This window comes from Mesitornis unicolor, unplaced genomic scaffold (genome assembly GCF_000695765.1).
Source record: "Mesitornis unicolor isolate BGI_N332 unplaced genomic scaffold, ASM69576v1 scaffold11036, whole genome shotgun sequence".
Taxonomy (NCBI): domain Eukaryota; kingdom Metazoa; phylum Chordata; class Aves; order Mesitornithiformes; family Mesitornithidae; genus Mesitornis; species Mesitornis unicolor.
This window is the reverse complement of record NW_010192999.1, coordinates 1-25,998: the sequence shown is the minus strand read 5'-3', so window position 1 is coordinate 25,998 and position 25,998 is coordinate 1. Positions and strand designations below refer to the sequence as shown.

The window sequence follows — 25,998 nt, the reverse complement described above, 5'->3', positions numbered from 1 at the left end:
GAGGTGATGGCCAGTCGTGTGGGTGAGCACAGAGGCAGGAGCTGACTCAAGGAGGGCAGTGCTTGGAAGTGGAGGATGTCGGCAGTGGACGATGCTTCTGCTGGGTGCAGTAATTGTAATAAAGTGATGGTTTGTCCAGTAATGAACTTGGGCTGGAGGATGGAGTGGGGCTGTGTGGATGCCTATGCTCCAAAACTGTGCCCAGTGGGGGGGGGGGGGGGAACGACGACACGACACTGCCTTTCAAAGCTACAGATGTGACTTGTGAGAGCTGCGGGTGAGATAACAAAGCAACCTTGTGAAAGGGGATCTTAGCAGGCAGGGAGGACAGGGTCTGTGTAACTCTAGGACATTACTTTCCTTGGGGATGTGCTGACACCTGAACTGTTGGAGTAGTTTGGCTTTATCAGGAAGAAGGTGTGTGTGGGCTTTTGCAGGAGGAGGAAGACCAGAGGGCTGTTAGGGTTTTGGTGGGGGGATGGGGACGTTAATTTTGTGGGCTGAGGTGGGCTGGGAAAATGCCGGGCTCAAGGCATCTTTCACTGCATTGTTGTGGCACTCTGCCACCTGGCTGTGACCCTAATAAGAGTGAACTGGCACTGCACGGCTGGTGGGAAGCAGGGATGCGAAGTACTGACCTTCTCTGAGCAAGCTGGGGCTGCCCACAGAGGCGTTTGGGCTCTGGTCCGTGCCCTCTGGCGAGCACTGCATGCTCCAGCCAAACTGCTCCTCAGTCTCGTCAACTTTTCCGGCTGCATCTCGCCCCTTTGGGTCCTGTCTTCCATGGCAGACAGCCCAAAAGAGCCCTGCTATGTGATCCTCTACCTAGGATGTTATCACGGAGAGTGGTGAATTCTCTTGCTCAGTGTTACAGACAAGGACTTGGGTCTCTTTTGGGGAGACGATGTGTTGAGAGGTAGCTGAAGGGAAATGCAGTGTCTTGAAAAAAGATCTGGGAGACTGGGTTAGCTAATTTAACAGTTCCCCAGGCTTTAAACTCTACTGCAGGAGCACATCTGCCATTAGTTATCAGGGTTTATGGAGGATCAGTGTTAGGTCACCGGTGATGTCTGATCACTATTCAAACTGCAGCTGCTGTGTTCCTTTTGGATCGAGCTGCAGCTCCTGCTGCAAGGCAAGGGAGAGCTTGGGAACAGGTTCAGAGCATGGTGGCTCACACACTGAAACTGTGCTGCGATACAAAGGCTCCAAAGCTACTTACTACACTGCCTGCAGAGAGCAGGGATGCTTGGGTAGGCCCTTCCCTTCAGAAAGGGAAACAGGATGGAAAACTGGATTCTAAGCCTCCTTGTAGTCACCACATGAGTGACTTTCTGGATAAAGCAGCTGTCCAATACTAGTTTTGGCAAGGGGAAGGTGAGCTTTCTAGCTAATAACAGTATGTCACAATAGAAGTTGTAATGATGTAGTTACAGTATAAATAAAGAAAAATAGTTGTAGCTGTAACAAAGCACCTTAAAACAAAGGGGTGCTGGGCTAAGTCGCCCATCTGGGAAAGCACAGGGCCTTGGCCAGTGCTTTGTCGCATGAGGAAGCTGAAGATCAGAGTCTAGAGAGCAACTCTGTGGGTGTGCAAGAAACTACTTGTAGGAATGGCTCCAGTGGAAAGATGTTGTGTCCTGTCCTTGACCAGGGTAGAGCTGTTGCTGACAGAGAAACAGCCCAGCCTTTTTTTGTGATGCCTCTTAGTATTTTCATCTGTTGAAACTCACAGCCTACAGATAAGTTGAGCCTGACCTGTGTTAATGCCTGCTTTAAGTTATCCTTTCTCCACTGCCAGCAAAGTAATTGGAATTGCTGACACAGCAGTCTGTGCAGCTCTCCAGAACCACCAGCTGCTGGATCAGTATCCAGAACAAGCAGAATACAAATCCCTGGAGACTAAAACTGGCTTTTGGATTATCAGGAACACAGGGACAGTAGCACTTGTAACGGTGTAGATTTCCTGTCTGGCACAAAATGTTCTCAACCCTTAAAAAGTAATAATTTGCCAGTAACTGTATTGTAACCCTTTTGTTCCTCACCTCTTCTACCAGCGTGAAGAGCTAGCGCTATACACGGCGCTCTCACTTTCAACCTGAATGGAGCCTGTTTGGGATTTAATTGAACATCAGAAAACACAGCCTAAGCATTAGAGAAGACTTGACTTTAGAATTCAGTAGGGTTTATTCTACAAATCTTAGATCAATGCCAATGATACAAGTTTTATGAACTCTCATTAAAAATACAAGTCAGTATAAAGATTCCAATAGTAATATAATGGATGATGATTCAGTTTCAAAACTTAAGGAATGAGTCTGGGCTTTGGACCATGCTACAGAAAAGGGGACCACAATGTAGAAGAAAGAATATTTAGTTTACCTCCCTTACTTTAGGAGGGGCCCGTGCCTTATTGCCACAATACCTGAAAAAGCAGTATGAAGTGCATAGCAGCCTTGCCTGAACAGTCTCTAGGCAAAACTGTTGAATTTAGCATCATAGTCCTCTTCCCCCCACCCACTTCTGTTAATTAAGGTACATTTTGATAGCCCGATACCGCTATAATAACTTAAAGCTATTGCAACACCATCCCCCATAATGATTATAAACAACAGTCCTTTGAACTGTAAAATGTTCTTGGGATGCACTGAAACCTCTCCACTGTGCTGACCGTTTTGCCATCTTTCCAGGAACACTAAATACTGATTAAAATCAAAGGTGAATTAGTTCCACATTCAAAACTCACCTGTGATTTTTTTTGAAATGAAGTCTCAGTGCAGTCCAATAATAAAATGTGTTGTTTATAGTTTCAGGCACAGTTATAAATCAGACATTTTCTTGAATCTAGAGCCCTCTGATATGATGAAAGGTGTTTTAGCTTTCACTAAGCTGTTGAAATTTGGCCACAGACTTGCTAGATCAAATGCTCTGGAGTCAGGGAGAACAACAGTACCCTTTCTTTCTGGGAGCTGCCTGCACTCGCAAGAGGATTAGGCTTCATAAAGCCATACTCTGAGCCTAAATTTTAGAGAAACCGTTTGTGTATCACAAGAGGTGACTCTTGACAAGATGTGCACCTCATCCCCCAAATGCTGTACGTATATCTGTTTATTCCTAGTGACGTTTTCCCCCTGCCAAAAATGATGGGTGTCTCTCTTGTTGAGCCCAGCCATTTCTTGTAGCAGAACCACATGAACATCACAGAGCAGGTATCATGCATCTATCTGCAAAAGCAGACAGGGAAACCAGGCTTAACAATATGCATACATTTCCAGGCAGAATTTTGGTGCAAACAGTGACATTTAACTGCAACTTGGCTTTTACCAAAATATTAACATAATACAAAAATCCAAAAACACTGGGTAAAAAAAAGCTGCTGACTTCCACGCATCAGTTAAAGAAAAAAAAAAACGTCTTGCATAAATGGAGCAGCAGCACAGAACAAGCACAGACCTGGCTGTACAAATACATCTTTTCTTCTGTAGGAATTCGCAAGAATTATCCACCCAACGTCATACTGTCGAGTTTTAGCATCATACCAAGGGTGGCAAAATCTCCTATTGAGCCATCATGCAGGCCAATGAGAATTTCTTCTGCCGTACTGAACACTGCTGTGCTTGCTGTGAATACCTATGTCACTTTGCTTTGTCCTTGTAGTAAATGCATCTCATTCTCTAACAGTCATGTTTAGTCAGAAGTAAAAAAAAGTTCAGTAGCCCATACTGGGCTTTAGTACAGTCAAGTGACAACAAAATACAAGGATGTCATTAAACCGCATATGTTATAGAAAACAGGTTGACTCTGCATTTAAGTCACATTTAATACATGACAAGTTGGTCTGAAACTGTGAACTGATTCTATTTGGAACAAAGTATGGCACAGATTCCCAATAGCTATGGACATTGTGTAGGTAACACATTTTTCTCCTTGCAATGATTATCAGTTCGCCAAAAATAGTGTAAGAGTCAAAAGGGAAGAGTGAAGGTAAACAGATTTAGAAGAAACAAAAAAAAAGTCTAAGAATTGAAAATAAATGACTTGTTTTGTAAGAAACTTTATTTAACTTCATTTTTAAAAATGCATTCTCTCCTCAGAACAAATGCCACTGTAAAAAAAAAAGTTGCAGTAGCACACACTTGCACTCAAAGGAACACATGCAAAACTGATGGTTGAAAAAATTCTGCATAAAAATCCTTGACTTCAGGCAAAAGTTTGCCCCATCTGTCTTCAGGGACCCCAGACCATAAACAGCTTTTACTTCAATGTCTCTTGCATCCAATTGGTGGGGAAACGTATGGCAGAAGCTTGTCTTCCGACAGCTACACGCTCCAAGGTGTTTGAGGCAAAACCAGTCTTGGTTGTATTTTAAAATAGCATCGTTAAACGCTTGCAGGAAGTACAAACAGAATTCAGGAAAGTGTCAGAATCCAGTGAAGAAAAACTTTTGAGTCCTACCCTGTGCCATACACTTAAAAAAAATTAGACAGAAAAACAGATTTTATTAATACACCCTCTATTTTTTTTTCTGAAAGCAGCTCTTTATGCGAATCAAAAGCAGTTCCTGAGTAACTGCAGTAAACAGTGTCTTTTAAGTATTTTTGCACCTCAGCTTTTCTGATTTGGTTCTTCCTTGTTTTCCTCCCTAGTTTTCAAGTTTAATCTCAGTTCTTTTTCAAAAATGTGCAAGTTCAGTTAGCATTGTTTCCAGAAGTCCACAGCTCACAGGGCTTCCTGCAACAACTCTAAGATCTGCACATATGCTAGGTTGTACTCCTACACCTATTGCAGATTAGCTCTCAGACCTGTACAGCATGCATCTTCACGTCTTCTTCAGCATACGCCGGGACTGCCACGTATGGAACTTATTGTAGGCCGTCTGCAGCATCTCTTCTATGTGACTTGTCAACTGAAACATGAAGAGGAAAAAAAATATGTCCCAGTTACTGGAAAACAGATCCCCTCCCTCTGATCAGATACTCAGCTGGATGCTTCCTGCTATTCACTAAGAGTAATCTCACTGAAATCAAAGAGGTGTACAGATAAAGAGAGAAGGGACCCTGAACTCTACTGCAAAGTAGCTGTAGAGGGAGCAGTTCAGAGAGCTGCTAAGCTGAGGAAGTCCCAGGGAAGTGATCCTTGATTGTGCCGTCTGTCCCAGTATTTAGTCTGTGACCACTTTCATGAAGGTGCTACAGTTCTACTTTGTGGTGGAAGTGAAAAAATGAAACATGACTTCCCCTTTTTGTTGACTCACGTGGATAACTTCAAACTACAGTTCTTGACAGTTCCTGGTTTTACCCACCAAGTTACACAGGGAGAGAAGACATGCGTCACTGTGTACCCAATTTCCCTCTGCGCATTTTGCAGTTAGCAAAAAGCTACCATCCTCTGATGATTACTATTCAAGTTATTAATATGCACTCATGTAATTAAAGTTAGAGTACTTTGCCCTTACATTTGTGCTTAAATACTGTCTCCGAATCTTTTCTTGGAATGGGCAGAGCTTTGCAACTTGAAATCTTTCCAAGTTGCTCCTCATTTTGACAACCTGAGGGAGACAGAAACCAAGATTGTAATCACTTGCACGTAAGTTTCATTTCATTTAACAAATTGTTCTCTAACAAAACACCTTGTAACTAATTTTGTAACAATTCTGAATGTGTATTTTTGAGGCAAGTGCAGTGTGCCACTTTGATCATTACCACTTTATCAGTACAGACTATAGAGAAGATATTCACAAAAACATTTTTTTTTTTTTGCTTCAAGCAAAGACTGTACCATGGATTTTCAGGCCATGTTTTGCAGCAGAAAACCCAACATATCTGAATGCAATTTTTTAGTATTTTTGTGATCTATGACAGGTCAAAAGAAAGAAATGCAAGAGAGAAATAGTTACAATCATATACCTGGTCATAGACAGACATCTGTCCTTGAAGGCAACTTTGTTCTAAAAAGCAGTGTATGTTTTGAAGCTCTGTGTGTGTGTTTTTTGCAATGGACAGAGGAATAAGAAAAGCTTTTTTGTAACTATCACAGTTGAGGAATGGGGGTGTTAGTCTGTGTGTTTTAAACTGGCAGTGAGAAATCTGCAGCTGGGATATAGCTGACCATTCTGTTTGAAAGTACCTTACAGCAACTGTTCCTGAAGAGGGCCAACAGACATGCAGGGACAAGGATGACTTTAACCAATAGCACCAGCAGAACTGCTGAAAAAAAAGTAATGTTTTACATTGTTTTTTGACCTTCAGTTCTAGGGATGAGTACGTGCTGCACTGATTTAAAGCATGTGTATCAGATCGATACTGCAAGTTAATGAGAGTCATTCTAAACCATGATCTGGCCACAGCATAACCAGGGCCACGCTAGAGAGCTCTCTGCCTTACCTTTTCTTCTAGGAATGGCGTATTCACAGGAAAGCAGGACCAGAAGTGTCGTAGCAGTTCCCCTGCCGCCACATACAAGTGTTTTAGTTCAGACTGAATCTCATTTGGCACCATCTCTGCAACAGGAAGAAGATTTTGTCACATGACTCAAAACTATCATATGAAAAATGAGAATGTAAGGCCAATGAAGGAGTTCAGCAATACATATTTCTACTAGAATCACAGAAAGGTTGGCTGGCAGTGAACACTGAGGTGCCTCACACCTGAACTAGAGCTATCAGCAGTACTGGATCAGGGCAGCTGCTATTTATGACTACATACTTACATAGGGAGATCTATGCCAGGCAAAGAACGGATGCTAAATTTAACCCAGGATTAGAAGCTGTATATCTGTACTGTTCTAACAGCGTGGCAGTACTGCTTCTGGGACCAGCACCTTGTTCTCTTCACAGCACAGTGCTAAATACTGTGTGGTGGAAACTGCAAGCTTTTCCTTTTCTCTTACACTGGCAATGTGTAAGCACGTGGAAGCTGAAAAACCAGGCAGGAACAAGGAACTGTATCCCAGACACTCTTAAAAAAAAAAAAAGGCCAACACGGTTCAAAGACAGCAAAGGAGCCACAATCATAAAAACCAAGGACAAAAAGCACAAGCAGTCACCGAGGATGACAGGACCACAGTGTACTGAACAGTGAGTAGCAAACTCTAGGATGAGGTTGTTTAAAAAAAGAAGAAAAAAGCGCAGTGGTGAGGCTCAAAGAAGTGGAATGCAGCACTCAGTACGTCAATGATGGGTAAGAAAGCCTCACTACTACTTGCTGACTCCCTTTTCTTTCAGTACCATAAAGAACTCATACTTGCCTTTTCAGCAGTCTGAATTAGTTGCTCTTCAGACCAAGTAACACAAGTTAAACTGGAAAACTGTTATAAACCCTACCTTGTGAGACTAAAGAGAAAGGAACTCAAACTGGCAGGAATGTGACAACAGGGAAAGGGGTGGTTGGATGGAGATGTCAGAAGGAGGGGTCTGTTCTGCTCTTGCAGTCTTTAAGAAAGTTGTCCTTTTTCACAGCAAGCTGTGGATCTTAAATGCAGGCTGTATGAAACCTAGTTCCACACAATTATCTAGACTTCACCTTCTTGAAGCTTTCCCAGAGTATGCCTTCGTTTTCTAAAATCCAGGAAAACAAACCAAAAACCCCAAACAGAGCAGAGGAATGCTGAACAAGCAAAACCCATTATCCCATAAGAGGGCTTAGTATCAAGTAGTATCCTTGATCACTTGCTGTGTAAAATTTTCTTGCATTCACTTGCCTCTGCACTGATGTAGCCAGTACCACCCTCGTGGTGTGGCTGGGTTGTTGCTTTTCTTTTGTTGCTGTAACCCAGTATTACTCCAGCTACATGTTTCCATAATTTCATTTTAGCACTGCAACATATTCTAAGAGAGAGATGAAAGAGCCAGCCAGGTACTGCTGTATAATGCAGTAAGATATGATTAAAATATTATACATCCTAAATACGTACGGTTTATGGCTTGCTGTGTTCCACCCTGCATAAGTGCTCCTCCAGGTGACAAGGCTGCAATAGCGTTAGCAGCATCACTACTTGAAAGAACCTGAAAGGAGAGAGGGAACAAATATTTCAGATCACTTTTTCCAAGAAAATTTTTTTAAAATAAGATGCATTTGAACTCCAATGGCAAGGATACAACTGAGAAGATAGAGTGGAAGTTCTGATGGAGAGTCTTCTTTTCTCCAGAATTAGACAGAGTGCCTTTAAGTGCTCCTGTTTTCAGTGAAAGCTCTCTGATTAATTATGGACAAACCAGTATTTTTTTTACCTGGCACATGAACTGGCTGTGCAACTACTTTGAAATGAGACTGAGAATTCCTATATAGAAGTGTGACACATTCACAGTTGAATTCACACTTTGCTTAGGGTCAAATCTAGGTTTACTAAGAGAGGAAGTTCAGATACTGGCTGGGTAGATTGAGTACATGGTTATGCTGCCCTCCAGTTGCCAAGACAGAGCTTCTGTGCAGCCCACAGCGAGATCCATATCCTCTGTAAGTGCACTTGCGAGTGAAAGACCTGTTCAGTTATAAACCTGCTTACTATGACCTCCTAAGACCATTACACACCCTAAACTTCAGGGAATGGGATCAATAATATTGGCCTGTGTTTCATGTTACGTGACTGTCCTGCTGTACTACTTTATACTTTTACCATTTCCTCAAAAGAATGTGGTAACTCTGAGTTATCAGTAATGACTCAGTTTCCTGTTGTTTAGATTTAAACCACAATAGTTCAAAAGGTATCACCTAAAGCTGTAAAATAAACTGAATAACAAGACTATTGGAGATCATTAAGCTTACCCTGAAAAATTAAAATTCCAGTAGACATGAGACACAAAATTATGTAGAAAGCAAGATGCTAATATCAAGAAGGGAATTTTTTGGGGTATTTTTCCATACCTGAGTTAGTCTGGGTACATATGCTTCCATTTCTTGTCTAATACTATGAAAAGAATTAATTATATCCTGACTGGTTGCATATTGCTGTGATTGAATTGGAGTTGGACCGTGATAATACCTATGAGGTGAGAAAAGGAAAGACAAAAGGATATTAATAGGAGGATAGTAATAAAACAGGCCAAACTCATTGTTCAAATGTTTCCAATTTTAGATGCTCTGCAGCTGCTGATGCTGCTATCTAAACCTTATTTATTGACAAAGTAAACCACATTGCCACATGGGAAGAGGATGGGTTAGGGATGCTACGGCAGCAAAATAGGATAAGAGCTTCTACTGTTGTATCTGTGAGCTATCTGGGCCACATAGTTCTGGGAATATCATTAGAATGGAGGATTTCACACCACTTTTGATTGAAACTAAGTTAAACAAAGTTAGGGGCATATTTGGAACTCTCCTCTGTCCTGTGGTATCACTCCTTTTCTGAAGTTGTATCTATGCTTCTCAAACTCAAAAGCCTAGAAAACAAGAGGACTATTATTAGAAAAATACTAGACAAGTGAGCAGTCCAAACTACCCTGACTGCACTCTTCTGCCTGGGAGTGGATCTTCCTTGGAATCACATGTATTTTCACATGTAACATACAAATTTTTCCATTGTAAGCTGCAACGAAGTGCTGAACTCTGCATACAGATCCATTAGACTTTTATAGAAATTGCATGTCAAAGCTCTTCAAGTAGGCTTACAGAGACTTGCTGAAAAGCAAAATTAAATCAAAACTCAAATTTAAATGGGAATTACTTGGAAGCTGGTTTATGGAGGAGTTCAAGATGAGATTTCTAAACTTAGTCTAAACACACTTCAGTGTGGCACAGCAGAGACTAAATCATCTGATTCTGTGCAGCCTGTGATGAGACCTGCTAGATCAAATACACTGAAATAGCTGTGCATATTTTGTTAACTTACCTCTCAGAGTTCTTTAAGTTTAGTGCAATAGTTTTAATGCTATTATTCTTTCTTAAATCTTCATATTCAATGGACTCCTGCAGTTTCACCTAAAACAAGCCAAATAATTATACATATTACCAACGTAGACACAATTCCGTGCATCTAGTGCTTTTGTGCCATTCACTGAGTCTGAACAGAAGGGTTACTAAAACATTAAAGAGAATGAAAACATGGAATGGTTCACATCTACACTCCAGATGGAGCAGTGCCCAATACTGTTTAAAGTGTGAGATTTGGAAGTCCTGGCAGTACCACTTTTTCTGCAAATTCTGGCCAAAACTTGCAGTCCCTGCTACTTCCAAAAAGCATTCTGCTATACACAGACCATTCTTTGGGCTCTCTATTTTTGTCCATCTATCTCCAGATTAGCAGAAATAGTAATGATTTAATGGCTGGCGTACAAGAATGTAAGACTATATGATAGTTACACAAGTGATCTGGTGACAGTAGAGCTAGAGCATTAGTGGTGAGAGATAACAGCGCAGTGATACTGGATTTTTAAGTGAGAAAACTACTTTAGAAGTCTCCTACTCTCATGCTACTCTTTCACTCCTCTTTTAATCAAGCTTATTCTAGATCTGGTATAACATTTACTCCCCAGTAAAAAAACGCAGCTTTCAGTAAAGTAAAATCTGTTGACTACCTCAACATTTACCACCACATGTATTCTACAACCTTTTCTCACAATATATGCAGGTTTTGAGTCCCCATGGCATTTTCTATTTAGGCTGTCAACTCTAGCAAGAGTATTCAATTCAGTTTTGTAGCAATTACAGTACTATCTTACTTTGTGAGCTGCTATGGTTAGTCTAAAACAGAGTGTTGCCCTGTATTTCGGTGCACCAGATGTCACTATGCTTTCAGTTTAACCCCACTTCAGCTTCTGGCCATAACATGAAGGCTGCCAGATGCCAGTTTAATCATTCCCTTTATAAACAATACACTTGGTATATCAATATTGGTGCTTGAACAGCAGTATCCCTTTCAGATGGATGTTTTCTATGTGTTTTAGGCACTTACAAAAAAAAAAAAAGAGATAGGGCGAAGAGGGGCTGGGCAGAGTAAAACCAGAACTGCACTGAATGGAAAGAACCAGGTTTCTGGGTCCAATCAGAAGCATGCCAGAAAATTTTCACTTTCTTTGGGCACTACTGAAGAGATAAACAGTACAATACTTCAGGGTGCAATTTGTTTGTGTTTACTGAGGTACAAAGCTCCTTACAGGCCCTCAGGCTCTTATTCTAAACAAGTATCACTTAAGATAAATAAGTATCACTTTAGATGTCATAAAACAAGTAATGAACCTTAAACAGCCTTTTGAGAGACACAGCTTCCAGTTCCATTCAATTAGAGTTGCATCAGCTAACTTTATACCTTTTTCACTGGTGGTTGAAAGAAATCTGAATCTCTGGAGTTTCCATCCGTACTGCTGGTCTCACTGTAATGGTCATTTTGTGCTTCTCTTAAAATAGAGAAACAGCATTAAGAAGAATTCACCTCACAGGAAACTTAAGATACAAGCTAGAGACAAAGTAAATACATCTCTTTCAAAATTTTATATGCATGTTCACATACCGTATACCACCTTTTTTCTCCTTAATTTCTAGAAGTTGATCTAAATAGAAGGAACTAAATCCTCAAATAACCCTGTTTGTCAAGGGGGGAAAATCAAGAGCAGGGGAGAGTGCTTCTCCCTCTCTTCAGAAATAGTAGCATGCCTGCTATGCAAGTGGGACACACTAAAATAATGCCTAAATTAGAAATGCTTTGCATACACACTTATGCCAACCAGGTATTAGCAGAGTTATGGGAGTCCTGAGGTACTGTTTCAGAATGAGAGATATTGTTTTGTCTCGTTCTGAACTGTTGAAGGTTCAATGTGTGCGAGACAAGAGAACATAAGGGAGCACAGCTACACAGAAGGAAGTGTTTCATTAAGACCTCTCACAGGTAAAGTCTGTGGGATTTGGGTAGAGCAGTAATCCTTTGGTGGTTGTTTATAAACCAGTTGTAAAGCAGACTTCATATCAAACCCATTTCATGCCTCTTGCAAGAGATTTCATTTATAAAGATTACTGTAAATATACGTAACTAGCTGATGTATTTTTCTGGTCAGGGGCAGGGTACTGCACTGGAGGAATCTTTCATCTGATCCACCCATGCCACACTGTTCTTCTGCATCCTCGTTTACTTGTATGCATGCACAGCACTAGAGGAAGCCCCAGCAGACCTGCTGCTGGAAGGCAGACAATAGGAACTCCCAGTGCCAGAGCTCTTCTCCACACAGCAAGCACAGTACTACTTCTGCAGCCTTCACCAGGGCTAGAGAGCTAAGGCAGAAACATCCTTTCCTTTAAAAATCTGTTCTGTATAATAACAAGTCAGCTAAAATAGCATTTGTCATCTCAGACAGCTCTGAAGAACTTCTACACAGTAAAACGGAACCTAAAATTTTTCATTTCTAGAGCAAAACACTTCATTCATAAAAATTAAAAGAAAAGGTTGGTTGAGTAATTGAAGATGTATTTTTGTTCTCAAAATTCCTTAAGATTTGTTATGAAAAAGCTCTTACCCAACATTGAAACTTACTGTTTCCTGAGGCCAGCTGCAAGGACCATGGCACTATGATGATTAAAGCGTTTTATAATGGCAGCATTGCTACTTTCTCTAGCAGATTTTGAGGCGTTTGATGTAGAGGCCACAGAAGCAACATCATAGCCCTACAAGGAAAACAACGTTAGCTACCTCCTGCCCCAAAACCAGAAGGACAATTCTCTGTTTCCCATTCAGTCACAAAGCCTGCATGCTACCTCCTCTGACTTCACCGACTGATACCGTATCATCATCTGAAGCGGTATTTTCCTACCTTCCCCCCACCTTCACCTTACATACTTTTAAAAAACGTCCACAGAATATTTTATTCTGCTAACATGTGGCAGTTCAGAGGTGTCTGAGAGAAGAAAAAAAACTTAAACAGATTGTTATAAGTAAAACCAGAACTAGCTTAAAAAAAAAGTAAGGATCACATGTATAAAACAGACGGGCACTAATGGCAAAGAGGAGCTAGGAATTGTTTTACTGGCCTCTTTTTATCTTGTGGGACACCAGCAGCCCACAGGCTAAATGACAGCTGTCAGGAGGATGTGATAGCACTAGGAATTCAAAAAACCTCAAGCCTTAATGTTGGCAGCATTCTCCAGTCACCAGGTGGCTGAAGGTAACTCACTAGACCCCATGCTCAGTTTCATGCTTGCAATTAACCAGTCTTGAAAGCAAACAAGGGTCATTTGCACAACACTTCAAACATACCTATCCTAAACTCCTAGTCCAATTTCAACCTGTTAGCTTTGTACAGCTCTTACAAAAAAACCCAGAAAACCTCACAAAAAACCTAGAAATGCAGCACCATTATTAATGGCAACTCAAAAGTTGAAGTTGAGTCAACCGCAGAAAAGTGCATCTTTAAGTTACTTCACATCATGGAACACCATTTATAACAATTCTTTTAATTTGAGCTCGGAGGCACGTAATAGTTCAATTTTCTTGTATTTTTAGCAAAACACAGTATTTAAAGCTAAACAAAGAAAACTGAATAAACTGTCCTTAAAATTAAGCTGAATCAAACAAATATCAATGTTCAAAGTGAGAACAAATGCGAAGACTTTTTGCTACTCTTCTGTGCATTGTCACAGCTTCTAAAAGGTAGGAAAAAAGCAGAGTCTGCTTTAGACAAAAAAGCCATCCAAGTGAAATAATAGTTCTATAAAAAAGGGAAGTCCTGCTTTCATATCCAGGACACTAAGGCAGACATCTGAGGCACACAGGTTCATCAGCAGTGTCTCCATTTCTCTACACACATACAACTGTACACATGGTGATTACCCAACCACTGCAGCAGCTTATTAAGTGATGTGATTGAGAATTAGCACTTGTAGTTATTTTAACAGAAGAACTCACTTCCTCCTTACATGAAACTAAGGGGGGGTGGCTTTTCTTTGCCCACTACTTACTTCATCTGATGTTTTATCTTCCAAAGCTGTTAAATCTATCAGAGGGTTTTTTACTCCTTGAGACACCATTGTTTTTAAGCCTGTATGAAACAAAGAAAAAAGCATGAGAAACCGTATCTAAACAAATAGGAATAATTGTGGCATTATTATATTATATTTAACCTTTAAAAGGAGAAGACAAAGATTCTGCAGATGCCAAAGTATCACTGCGACTAAAATTTTCAATCCTTATCCAAGCTCCATTTAAAATAAGCAATGAACTTGGAAAGTTATTATAAAAGATCATCCTACTAATTAGAACAGTTTTCATCAACTTTTAAGTGTCACCAAATACTGTCTGGTGGGGAAAAAACCAAACCAAACCAAAACTCAGTTATACAGTTACATTAGTTGTATTAGTGGAAACTGAGATGCCTTAGTTTTGTGCTCCTTCTAATTTTGGCACTGTTCTGCTGCCCTGTCTTGGACAGAATGGTAATTTATATCTGGTGATAGCTTTTGCTTGTGAAGGGTTATGGATTCCTAACAGAATACTCTCATTAGTCAGAATATGTATTAAAGGGATAGTGTTACATGATCTCATCTCTCTGCATTTCCCCATCACCACAAACCTACCTTGGGAGTCTGATAAAAACTTAGGTCAGACAATTTAAGATTTCATATCAAACAGACTGACAGAGAACAGGGATGGCAACTCCTCTGGAAAATCTTAAACAGGGTCCACGTTTGTCTATTACTAAAAACTGATCTATTACAAAAACTGTACCTGTTGTGAATTGTGCACATACCACTAAACAAAGGCTTATGCAACTGATGGCAGAGCATAATCAATCTCGCATGACAGCCTACCAGGGAATTTACCACAGATTTACTGCTGCATGAGCTGTGATAAAGACTTTTTCTAGTGCTCCTACTTTCCAAAGGCTAATTTGTTTCAAGAAATGCACACACTATCAAGCATGCTAATAGCAAAGCTATAGCTAACTTTTAGTGACTTTTTGTAGCTTTCACTTACAACTTGACAAACAAGATGCCCAGTAAACGGACTTCAGAAAACTTTTGACTTCAGCTTTGCTAGGTTTACTAGATATACCTCAAGTGTTGTGCTCTGTGATACAGCTAAGACTGTGGCAGCCTACTGCAGAAACAAAATCAAAAAAGCTTACTTTTTTCATCCAGTTTGGCACATTCTGCAAAGAGGTCTTTTGAGCCTGTATTCAGCCTGTCCCGATGGAAATAATGAGACTGAAAAAATCGTGTCCAGAATTCCCTCTCGGTCATGTTATGTGGAACATTTTCTGCATATTTCATTTTTACTGTGAACAAAACCCATAATGATTACAAACTGTTCTGCAAATCTTAATATGGCACTTTATGCTAAAATTTCCTTGCTTGCTTCCTTGCTTTCTGTCTAATGCTGCCTTCATTCATGCCAAGTAAATGCAAGGGAAAGCAGTAGTTAAGCACAAGCAAACAGGTACTCCTTTATGCTTGCAATGCTAGCTAATGCTTCAAAAAGAAATGCACGTAACAGTGGTCTGAATACTGCAGTTTGAATTGCACACACACAGAGGAAGTCTGGTTTGCCAGAGTTCTAGTTATTCTCAGGATGAATCCAGGCTTTTTAACCTGAGGCCAAAATGGATCAGTGTCAGTATTCAATATAGTGCAGGGGAATGAAGGCAATCAGATTCTTTGCCCCTCAAAGATGATTTAATGAAAAATAACAATTGAAATGCTGAGTAGGAGAATATCATGGGAACCAAATATCTATACACAATTAAAAAAAAGGTCAACGTATTAAGATAAGATGTTTTCATTTAACAAAATCAAGCTTTCATTCCAAAAGCATGTTTTAACACATGCTTCTTTCCATCCCTCAAACAAGGTTTGGGAAAATAATCCAGATGACTGAAGATATGGTCCTTTATACTTCCAGCCTCAGATTAACATTCCTGTCTTCCTACTGAAAGACAGTAAAAAACAAATCTTAAACGCACGTATTTGTTATGTAAAGCAATATTCTTACCTGCAGGATACGTTCGAAATATGGATTCAATGATATCTGAAGTCAAATTATACCTCAGGCCATTGCAGCCATCTGTTTGAGGCCGTACATCAGCCTAAGAAAAAGCACAGAGGGAAGAAAACCAGTCATGTCTGAATGCCTTCTGTAACTGGAGAAGGGAAAAAACCTGGCATCTTGCAATCAAATTCTGCTGCAGATAAAATAATCTTCTTCCTCCACTGATCCATAGCAAATTTGGTGATAAATAGGTATTTTTAGAATAAGAAATGAATGAGCATGCATTAATTACTCTATTATACTTGCCACTTAATGGATGATTCAACAAGTAGACTGTAAGCTTTAGAAGATCAAAAGCAAAGACCATTAGTCAAAAGAAGATGTTTAGTTTCATGTATCCTTGTTTCAAAGTAAAAATAGGCATATTTACTGTATATGCCTAATCTTTTGCTGTTTATTCAACTATTCAGCTAGTGAATAATCAGTGACGATAATGAAGTGACAAAAAAGGATTTATGGACCTTATTTCCTTACACACTGAAAGCATCTCAGTATAATTGATAAAGAATATTGAATTTAAAAATTGAGAGGCCTTAGTCAGAACTTGCAAGTTAGACCTCAATGATCACTTTAGGAAGCTCTGAGCAAGCAAGCACTCAGTCCAAACCTCTATAACAGGAAAATCTACAGGATCACATATGCTGCCTTCTCTCCTTCCTTTTCCTGTAAACCTAAATTCTAGTTTTTGCACCACCTTCTTCCTAGAGAAATAGTCATTCTGAGCAGAGACAGATAGTTATTTTAACTTGAAATAGGACACACAAATATCTGAAGTTTTCTACTTTACTTCTTCACAAATGTTATTTTAAGAAAGCTTCAGTTTTGGAGGTTTGTTTTTGGGTTTGGATTTTTTTTTTTAATGTTAAGGTGTAAGAATAACAGGAGACAGGAAGTCAGAACAATCAAATTCATTTGGTAACTGATTCAGGTATTTCTAAGTAGGGAAAAAACAAGTGTCTGTACAGCAGCTAAGCCATAAAACAACTCCCACCTCTTCCTTCCCTCCCAAGCCGTTGAGGTGTGCTCAGTCATTACAAAGGTGGCAATGGGATTCCAGCTAAAGAGTCATAATCTGTACCACTTTTGTTGCCAAAGAAGAAACATGTCCCTGTGGGAGGAGTCTGAAGATTGTACCTAGATTACTTTCATAGACTACACTGAGATTAGTGAAGCACGGTTTCTACAACGGGGTAATAAAACTAACTGAAAGGTGGGGAAAGAGAGATAAAACAAGATTTCAGATATACAAGTTGTTCTTCAAGTAGCTGAAAGCATGTACTGGTTTAAAAAAAAAAATGGGAAGGGAATAAAACGTTTTGTGTGGGAAGTCTCTGCAGCTTCATTTATGAATGCCGCAACAGATACGCTTTTTAACTTATCGAGTTAGTAAACTCACCATTATTCCTCTTTTACGGAAGGCAGAGCATCAGTACAAACAACATCTGCCTACTGTCAATTTAAAGTTTTAATTGACCATCTTAAATTGACAAAATTGAGGCTGCAGATTTGCATAAAATCTTTACTTTTTTTTTCTCCTTTACACTTGCAATAGTCTAACTCTCTCAACTTAACATGGACAGATGTTAAGTTGAGGAACCAGGAAAGAATAATATTAGAGTATATGGGAATAAAGTACATGAGCAGAACTCTCATTTTCCCCAATTTGCTTCCTCTAAAATCCTTAAAGTTAGAGGTTCAACGTACCAGAAATGCTGCAGAGATGCCCACTTCCTGCTTACTAGGTGCTGCAGAATTATCCCCTGCATTCAGGCTTAAACGGTTCGCCCAGAATTCTTCAGCACTGATTACTTGGCTCACAACAAGGTCTTTATAGAGCTGAAACAAAACAGGATCTTCTTGCAGCATTCTGGTAAAAGAATGTATTGAATAGAATTGAAACACTGTAGAATAAATCACTAGGATTTCCATAACTAACAGGAGTTCACAAAAGGAACAGAAACCAACTTTTCTTTTAAAAGGCTGTGCATTTCTTAACAAGACTGTGTAAACAACCAATCTCAATAGCTATATTTCTCTCAAAAGACTTAAGAAAGGACTAAAAAATGCTTAAGGAACAGCATTAAATGCTAGAAAACAGTAATGCCTAAGAAAAACTTAATGTGGGATTCATGTCTTATCCTAAAATATTCTGTGGTGCTCTTGTGTCTTTGCACATCCAGGACTGGAGTCTCCTGGATTGTAAAAGCACAATGAATTTTCTTGAACTGCCATAGCAAAGGTCTTGTGTGGAGGGAAATAAAAAGAAAAAAGAAAACAGGTATTTCAGCACTATCCAATTCTTGTTTAAGATCTTAAAATTCAGTAGTTACAGGTCTCTATTATAGTAAAAGAACACAGATTACAAAATGTGTGTAGTATAAGATACCTCAAAACACACATTACCCCAAGTTGTTTGTTCATTTGTTTCTGCTGCTGACAATAGGATCCTCATCACTTAACTATCACATACAGCACAAGTGTTACAGAAACATTCAGTGTCACTACTTCCAGCAGGGAATAATGTTTACAAGCGTTACCATCCAAATATCAAGTATCACCCTTACTATCCAAAATGCAAAGAATGTATGCACTTGAAACTCCAAATAATTCATGTGTACGCAGCTTTCCATACAGCTGTGTACCCAATCTGAAACCCACTAGGCTATTTTCAGGGAAATGTATATGCATGTCCACAATCAGCCAATAACCTCAACAGTCTTTAGCATGTACCACAGGTTTTAATAATTTGCAGACAAAGAAAACAAACCAGGAATCTTATAAATATGTGGTTTAGAGAAGATCATTGATAAACTGTAACTGGATGGGAAGTCTGTAGCTGCTCTAAGGATGATGTAGGATGAGGCGGAAGTGAAAACTTTGTAACAGGACATCCCTGTTCTTTTAACCACCCAGATTTTTCCAGTTTTTCTTGTTGGTGCAGATATGGATTAGTGGCAATTCTTACAAATTAGTGCAGCAGGAAGCAGTCCATTAATCTAATTTTATTAAAACTTGTAATTTTGGTACATACCTGAACCCCATATATCAATAAATGCAGGAAGTGCTGCAGGGACTCTGAATGAGTACCCTTCCAAAACAGGTTGAAACTTATTTGCCTCATCTGTTGCAAATTCAGCTAATGAAGCCTCCTCACTAGACCTGGACTTCTGATCATCAAAAGAACAGGCTATGGACTCATTATGTGCAGCGATTCTGGCTTTTCTGGAGCTGGAAAAGCTGTTAATGCCACATGGCATAACACTGTAAAACTCCATTTAAGGATACAAAGATTCAGAGCTAAAACTGCTCACGTACTCAAGTATTAATACTGCTAGAAATAAGGCACATAGCATAAACTAGTATGGTAACAGTGCCAAAGCAGTCTGCACTGCTGAGGTCCACAGTGGTCACTGCAGTACTTGAACCAGTTAATCCTGAATGTGTCAGAGCCCCGGCAGAAGGGTTCTTGTCCTTCTGCTGGGAAATCTTGTAAAAATCTGATCTTCCCAATACGGCAATGATCCTATGTTTTGAAAAATCTAGCTCTGACTTACCTAAGCTCAAAGCTAAAACAGTCTTTGGAAATTGGAAGCTAGATGATACAGGATTCACGGAAGATGCTACAATGAAGTGAAACTCATCTGGGGAGATGCAGAGAAGGGTGTTCTATGGCCACAAGGACTCTTTTAACACAAAGATTTTAAAGGAACGGAAGTGTATCTTAAAAGCCCTTTTGGGAATAGGACTTGGGTCCTGAATGTCTTCTCAAAACACTTTTAGAATAAACATCCTGTATGCCAAATAACAAAATACTGCATCTCAAGTGAGATGCATGAAAATACCTAGCATTTTAGTTAAGTATACAAAACTTGAGGAAAAAAGACTGGTGGGGAAGGGTTTTACAGGGAGAAAAAAATAAAATCCGAAACCAAGGAAGGTAAGAACTTCTGGACAAGAAAAAAAAAAATCTTTCAAGCAGCTTTTCTAACTGATGCATATATACTTAAGAAAACTAAAGAGACAGATTGCCAGTTGGGTGCATTCATCTCATGGCCAGGGGCAACAAAGACTGGGTGGCAGTCGTGCTGGCTGCCTTTACACCTCAAGAATGTGTTGTCTGAGAACACAAGTATAGTCTCAACATGTTACAGTTATGTAAGTCTCAAGGAACTGCCTCCAAGTTGAAAATGGACTTTTAATACAGCATTTTTTCCCTAGTATCACTAACAATGTTGCAATAAGAACAACCATTAGCAGAAATATACTATAGTTAGGTAGTTATCACTCCCATCTCCCCCCTCCCCAAACCCAACAACTTTAAGGCTTCTTTCCCTTTACCTGTTCTTCTCCTCAAGTTCTTTATTAGCTTTCTTTTTGAACTTGGGCAACAGTTGCTGAAGAAGATCCTTTACCGCATCTCGCTCCTTCACTGCTGTGCTTTCATTGGAGAAGTGAAAGTTGGTTGTGTCCCCTGCATGCAATACCAGCTGAAGCTGAATTTTAGCTTTACCTTCTGGACTAATTTTCTGGCCTAGATTACACAGAAAATATTAATTAGCAACAGAGAGTAAGCTTATACAAGAAACTCTCTTCCCTAGAGTATTTGCTTATAAGCAGTTATCCTCATTATCCAATTAAACACCATTACCCTGTGTGTGAATTCCAGTCATAAAAGTGGAACAGTCTTCCCCTTAAATTAGTTTGAACCCTGCACCTTGTTCTCTGTAAAACACAAGACACAGACAACAGCAGCCTATTGCTCAGTATCCTTCAGCTACTGCTCAGGAGCCTTGATTCATCTTGGCATTTCCACATCCTCCATTAGAAAACTGCTGCAAATTAGACTATCTTCACCTGGACACTTCAACCTGGTACCAATCCAGGCTGTTGCTGAAAGGTGACAACCTCATTTCCCCTTTCCACTTTTTCCTGCTGCCTTTCTTGTACTAGTGTTAGTGTCTGTACAGCAAGCTGAACCGGGGAACTGATCCACTGAGAAGTAACCCCGTTTTGTTTTTCCAGCTGGACCAGTTCACACAAAAGAAAGGTGGTAAGAAAGCAGATGCAGGGTGGGGTAACAGCATGTCTGTTCACAGCAAAGGTGTGCTGGTTTCAAGTGGTGTGGTAAGCACATTTAGCCATTAGTACTCCCAAAGCCGATCACCAATGCCTCCAAGGTGCTATTACACCCTCATGACTCCTAAGAAAAGCCTACCTCCTGCTTCCTTTCTCATAACCAGAGGGAGCAGAAGCAAGAACAACTATGTTTATGCTGTCCACTGCAAATGGCACTAACCTAACTTTGAATCTCATCCCTTTCTCCAGTGCAAGTGGGGAAACAGGAACCAGATGTCACCACTAAATCATTACATAATATCACTATTACAAATTTACAAATACACTCCTCCCTTTTTTTTAATTTTAGATGACAAAAAGGAGCATCTTTCATCTAAGTTAAAAAGACAATGCCCATACACGTAAATACTTAAAATATAAGTTGCATAAACGTAAGTAGCTAAAGAAGACCTTCACAAAGTTTACTATAAATGAACAGAGCTTTTAAACTCCTTATCACATGCATATTTAAGAAAACAGCATATTAGTTCTGATTCATCACACACACTTTTAATCATGCTGCAGTACTTGTATGTGACTTTAAGCAGCAATAATCACTAAAACTTTACTAAATGACACATACAGCTTTCTTTATATTCCTTATTTGGCATTACAGCACATGGAACATGAGCACTAATTGGAGCCAGAAAGGCAGCATGCTACAGACTTCTACTGTTCTGTTTTGGCTTGCAAGTACCCTGCTATTGCAACAGCACAGCCTTATCCAGAATGCTACCAGCTAGGCCAGACTACAGAAAGCTAGTACTCCTGGAGCTATGGTCTGTTGGATGAAAATAAAACAGTGAGGTCCATTCTATATGAAAACTGAAACAGCTGCATAGTCTAACAGATGACATGCCAAATAGTCTGTGTTAGACTGAAAATTCCGTACTCTTCCTCAACCTTCCTCCTACCCATCCTTCCACAAGCATAAGACAAAGATTATTTTTCTATTCAATTTATTACAGAAGTTTATCAAAAGTTAATAGTAAATGTAGTTTAACTTAAAATCTAAGACTATAGAAGTTCTGAGGTAGCATCCTTAATAAACTGGTGATACTTCACCATGGTCCTCATCTCTGCTGCTACACGGAGTAACCCAGTCAAAGCTCCAGACCCATGCAGCCTTCCTAAATTACCTACTAGTGTTTTATATCAAATAAGCTTAGGGTTGTATTTAAATGTTTATCAAAATACCGCTTAATGAAGCTGGAATAGGAAAAAGGTTCACTTACATTTTATGTCTGCATACATATGGCTGACTGTGAATCGGTCCTTGCCTTCAGGTGCCCATGCTATCCTCTCAGCCATCAGGTAGAGAGCTCCATCCTGCTTCTTCTGACGTACCTTCTTTACAATCAGTAACACTTCTTCAGAGGACGTTGCCATTGTGGCTATAAGGAGCTATTTAAAACATACAGTTGAGCTCATTAGTATCATTTTTTTTGCTGTAACTCTTTCACTACTTCTATCTATGTCAAAGTATTAGAACTCACGTTTACCCGTTAATGCCTACATTGTTTTCGAAACAGAGATAAACATACTCCCCTGACGGTGCAATTAGTAAATTCATTTAAACAAAATACTGCCAGCTACCTAAATAATTCATCCGATTACATTGCTGATGTTGCTTTTGCTCCAATAAAAGACCCAAAAATCTTACATTTCAACTGATAACCAAATTTCCTGTTTTAATACCATTTACTGGTTTTTCAAGTTCAGAATACTGAAGTTAAGCAATGGCATAAATTCCAAATCTCCTCTGGCATTTGGCAGCAATTCCCTTCTTCAGTGTGAATGGCAGATGTTAAGTCATTTCAGAAAAGGGAAGGATACAAGGTACACGGAAAATCATGGATTTTCAGTTCTTTGTGCTAGAGATAAGGTAGCCCAGTTACATTTCTGTTCTTATTGTGGTGGGTTTGCCCAAGGCTTGAGCCATGTTTTGCACACTTGATTCCAGCTGGCCAGTTTCCTATACCTTTCCCCTGAATCTGAGGGCCTGATGTTATACTGCTTCAACACAATGGTAATTTTGTCACCAGTCTCCCACCAACGAGCCTTTTGACACTTGCTGCATTCTTCTCCCCAGCAGCCACTGTTGTTTCTCTCTACAATTCACCCTACAGCCTTAAATTTCTCAAGAGATTAAGGACAGCACAAGTATGACTACATTCTGTTAAAGTACTGTCATACACCTATCAAAAAAATACATCTTCGGTATGTTTGCTACCAACATGTAAAACAGTATTTTCAAATGCTGATACGCGTCTTCTGTGTGCTTCAGAACACCTGTAATACTTGCTGGGACCCACATCAAACTTCAAACAGCAACCTGCATCTATGGCACCACTAATAGGTATCACAAAACGGTAACTCTAATCATTTAAATTCATGTACCAGCAAGATACAGTAGTTTACTCTGACAGTCTGGACAGCAGCATCGCATTCTCTTCAACAAAAGTCGTCCAAGTCCATCTCCACAAACGAGTTAAGTAAAAGACTAAATGGAAAAGCTTAATGGCAAAAGTGTTTTGCACTTAAGCTTTGCTCCATCATCATTTCAGTCATCCAAAGCTTTGCCAAAGACTTCAGTGATGCCGAGCTGTACACGGGGTTTCACATCACCACCACTGCAGCAGTCACTAGAACACGCTGTGCCACATTCAGAGCAGCCCCGCTAATACTTCTCTCTCAAAGAAAACTGCATGGCATAATTTCAGGAGCGTTTTTAGCATAATCCATTACAGTCTCCCCAGCTGCATTATTCTCTTTGAGTGCTGTTTGCACTACCATTTTACGCAGAGTTCCCTGCTGCATATCTGTAGTCTCTCCTCACCAGAAAAAGGCAGCTGGCCGCAAACTCTAATAGACTGCAAACCTCAACACATGCAAGGCTAAGGATTTTTACTTCCCCCCCCCCCCTTTGTTAATTTACAGTCATTTAAGTTCATTCATATCCAATGCAGCAGAGACAAAGCCACAGAATGCAAAGGCATTATACCTGCACTGAACAGAAAGAAGGAGGAAAGCGTTTCCATAGTCAGGCCCATTCTGATTCAAGTTGCTTTGCTTCTCTACAATGCTATTTCACCCACCTACAACAGTCTTTCAGCTACAGAGCAAAATGATCAGCAGCCAGCAACTTCTCCTTTACAAATGCTGGGCTTCTAGCACAGTACCCTGCAGTGTGCAATCTGTGAAGGCACAATTATCCTTGAGAAGTGGCTTGCTCTACCTTCTGGGAGGGTGAACACACTAGCTCACTGCTGTTCTTATTTATGTCATTGCTGTGCTTCCTTTTCCATGCAGTAATTTATGGTGGCAGTAGGATGAGACAGCTCTCAAGCACAGTAAGCATTACCCATAATGGAGAAAATCCCGAACTGTCTTCTGAACAGTACATCAGAAATAATGCAAAAAAATAACAAACAGGATTTAGGAAAGTTACCGTATTTCACTAATGAAAACAAGATGGCTTCTTGTTACAAGAAGTACAGGAAAAATACTAAAATAGAAATCTCGCCTAGCTGCTAGACAGCATGAGGATGGTCTCTACTGACTGCAGAGGGGAAGGCTACGCCCTCGCTAAGCACACAGTACACCAGTCATTTGCTTTTCTTTTTGAATACTTAAGGCTTACTGTGCAGAAGGGTGAGAGCTATCAATGACCTATTCACACCTGCCCAAATCTCATAACCTCTATATCCAACAAATGGAGTTTCCAGGAATCAGTACTATGGACGATGACACTGCTCAAAGGGTCAAGAACTGCAACATGCATATGGAGAAATTCTGTTTACAGCTTTAAGTGATAATTTTAGTCTGATGCTAAAAGCAGCAGCATTAGAGTTGTTCAGCTGCAAATTCTGGAAGACAGATCTTTCTCTGGTTTTAGTATCTTCCAGAATAGGAAGGTCAGACACAGTTTATTCTAAATTCTCCAGGAGTAGAGCTTTTGAAGTGATGGTCAATAGTTCTGAAAAGCACTGGGATCAATCAGGAGCCCTAACCCATAGGGTATGACTTGTCATCAAGCCTGTCTCAAGGATGTTAATTTCAGCTGCAGTTTACAACTAGCAAGGTCTATCAGGAAGCTTCAGTGCTGGCATCAAACAAAACAAAATGTTCAATTTGCTTATCCACCTATAACCCCTCCCCTCCTCCCTCTGTGGGAGTGAATGCAGCTTCTGGAAATACCATCAATTTCCAACAGCTAGCCTTACTCTAATGCAGCAACTCTTCCCAACCTGTTTTAAACCTGTTCTGAACACTCTCCATTACCAGCACTTCACTCCAGTCTTTTCCCATGTGGTTTCATCAAGTTCTGAGCAGAAACAAAGGAAACCTTTACACATTTTAATAATCTTGACTTGGTCAGGGTAGGCATGGGCTGGCAGGTGAGCTCTGACAGATTTGATGCAGGCCTTGCTGCTAGGTTTCCACTCCCCGCAGGGGACAGCAGAATGTCTACGCTAACAGAACTGCAGTGGCAGGGGTATGCAGCTGGGCCCCGATGCTCCCAGTCATGCGGCCCAGGGACCTCTAGGCGTGGCTGGGAGCAGCATCCCGAGGGGCTACAGCAGACCTGCCAGCGGGATACAGAGCAGCTGAACAGGGACACGGGCGAGCATGGCAGCAAGCTGGAGGAATCCACAGTTTGCGCTTCTCAGCCCGTCCGAAGGCTCAGTCCGAATTCCTAAGGCAATTCGCATCGCCTACGCTGCGTGCACCGCGTCTGCCTGCGGCTAAACGGGCCCGAGGACACTCGGTACGGCCCCGGACGGACACCGGCGGGGCGCCTGGCCGACTTCTGGCAGCCTCAGCAGAAGGTGGTCGCAGCCCGGGACGGCGGTGCGAGGGCACCTCTTTGTCTGTCGTTCCCACTCGCGACTAAGCTCGGGTGAAGCCCAGTGCCTC

The 25,998-nt window shown here is 40.4% G+C and overlaps 1 protein-coding gene across 1 annotated transcript; it reads right to left on the bottom strand.

Annotated features, from left to right (window-relative positions):
• Positions 1–4,496: 4,496 nt before the first annotated feature.
• On the bottom strand, positions 4,497–22,477 carry GTF2H1 (general transcription factor IIH, polypeptide 1, 62kDa). Its single transcript, XM_010187313.1, has 14 exons — positions 22,314–22,477; positions 20,302–20,494; positions 17,668–17,830; positions 15,907–16,000; positions 15,044–15,193; positions 13,878–13,957; positions 12,457–12,587; positions 11,242–11,329; positions 9,826–9,914; positions 8,862–8,979; positions 7,912–8,002; positions 6,384–6,499; positions 5,456–5,548; positions 4,497–4,906 (listed from the first exon to the last, which is right to left on the bottom strand). The coding sequence occupies exons 1-14, from the start codon at positions 22,465–22,467 to the stop codon at positions 4,820–4,822; spliced, it is 1,647 nt and encodes a 548-aa protein (XP_010185615.1). The 5' UTR covers positions 22,468–22,477; the 3' UTR covers positions 4,497–4,819.
• Positions 22,478–25,998: the final 3,521 nt, after the last annotated feature.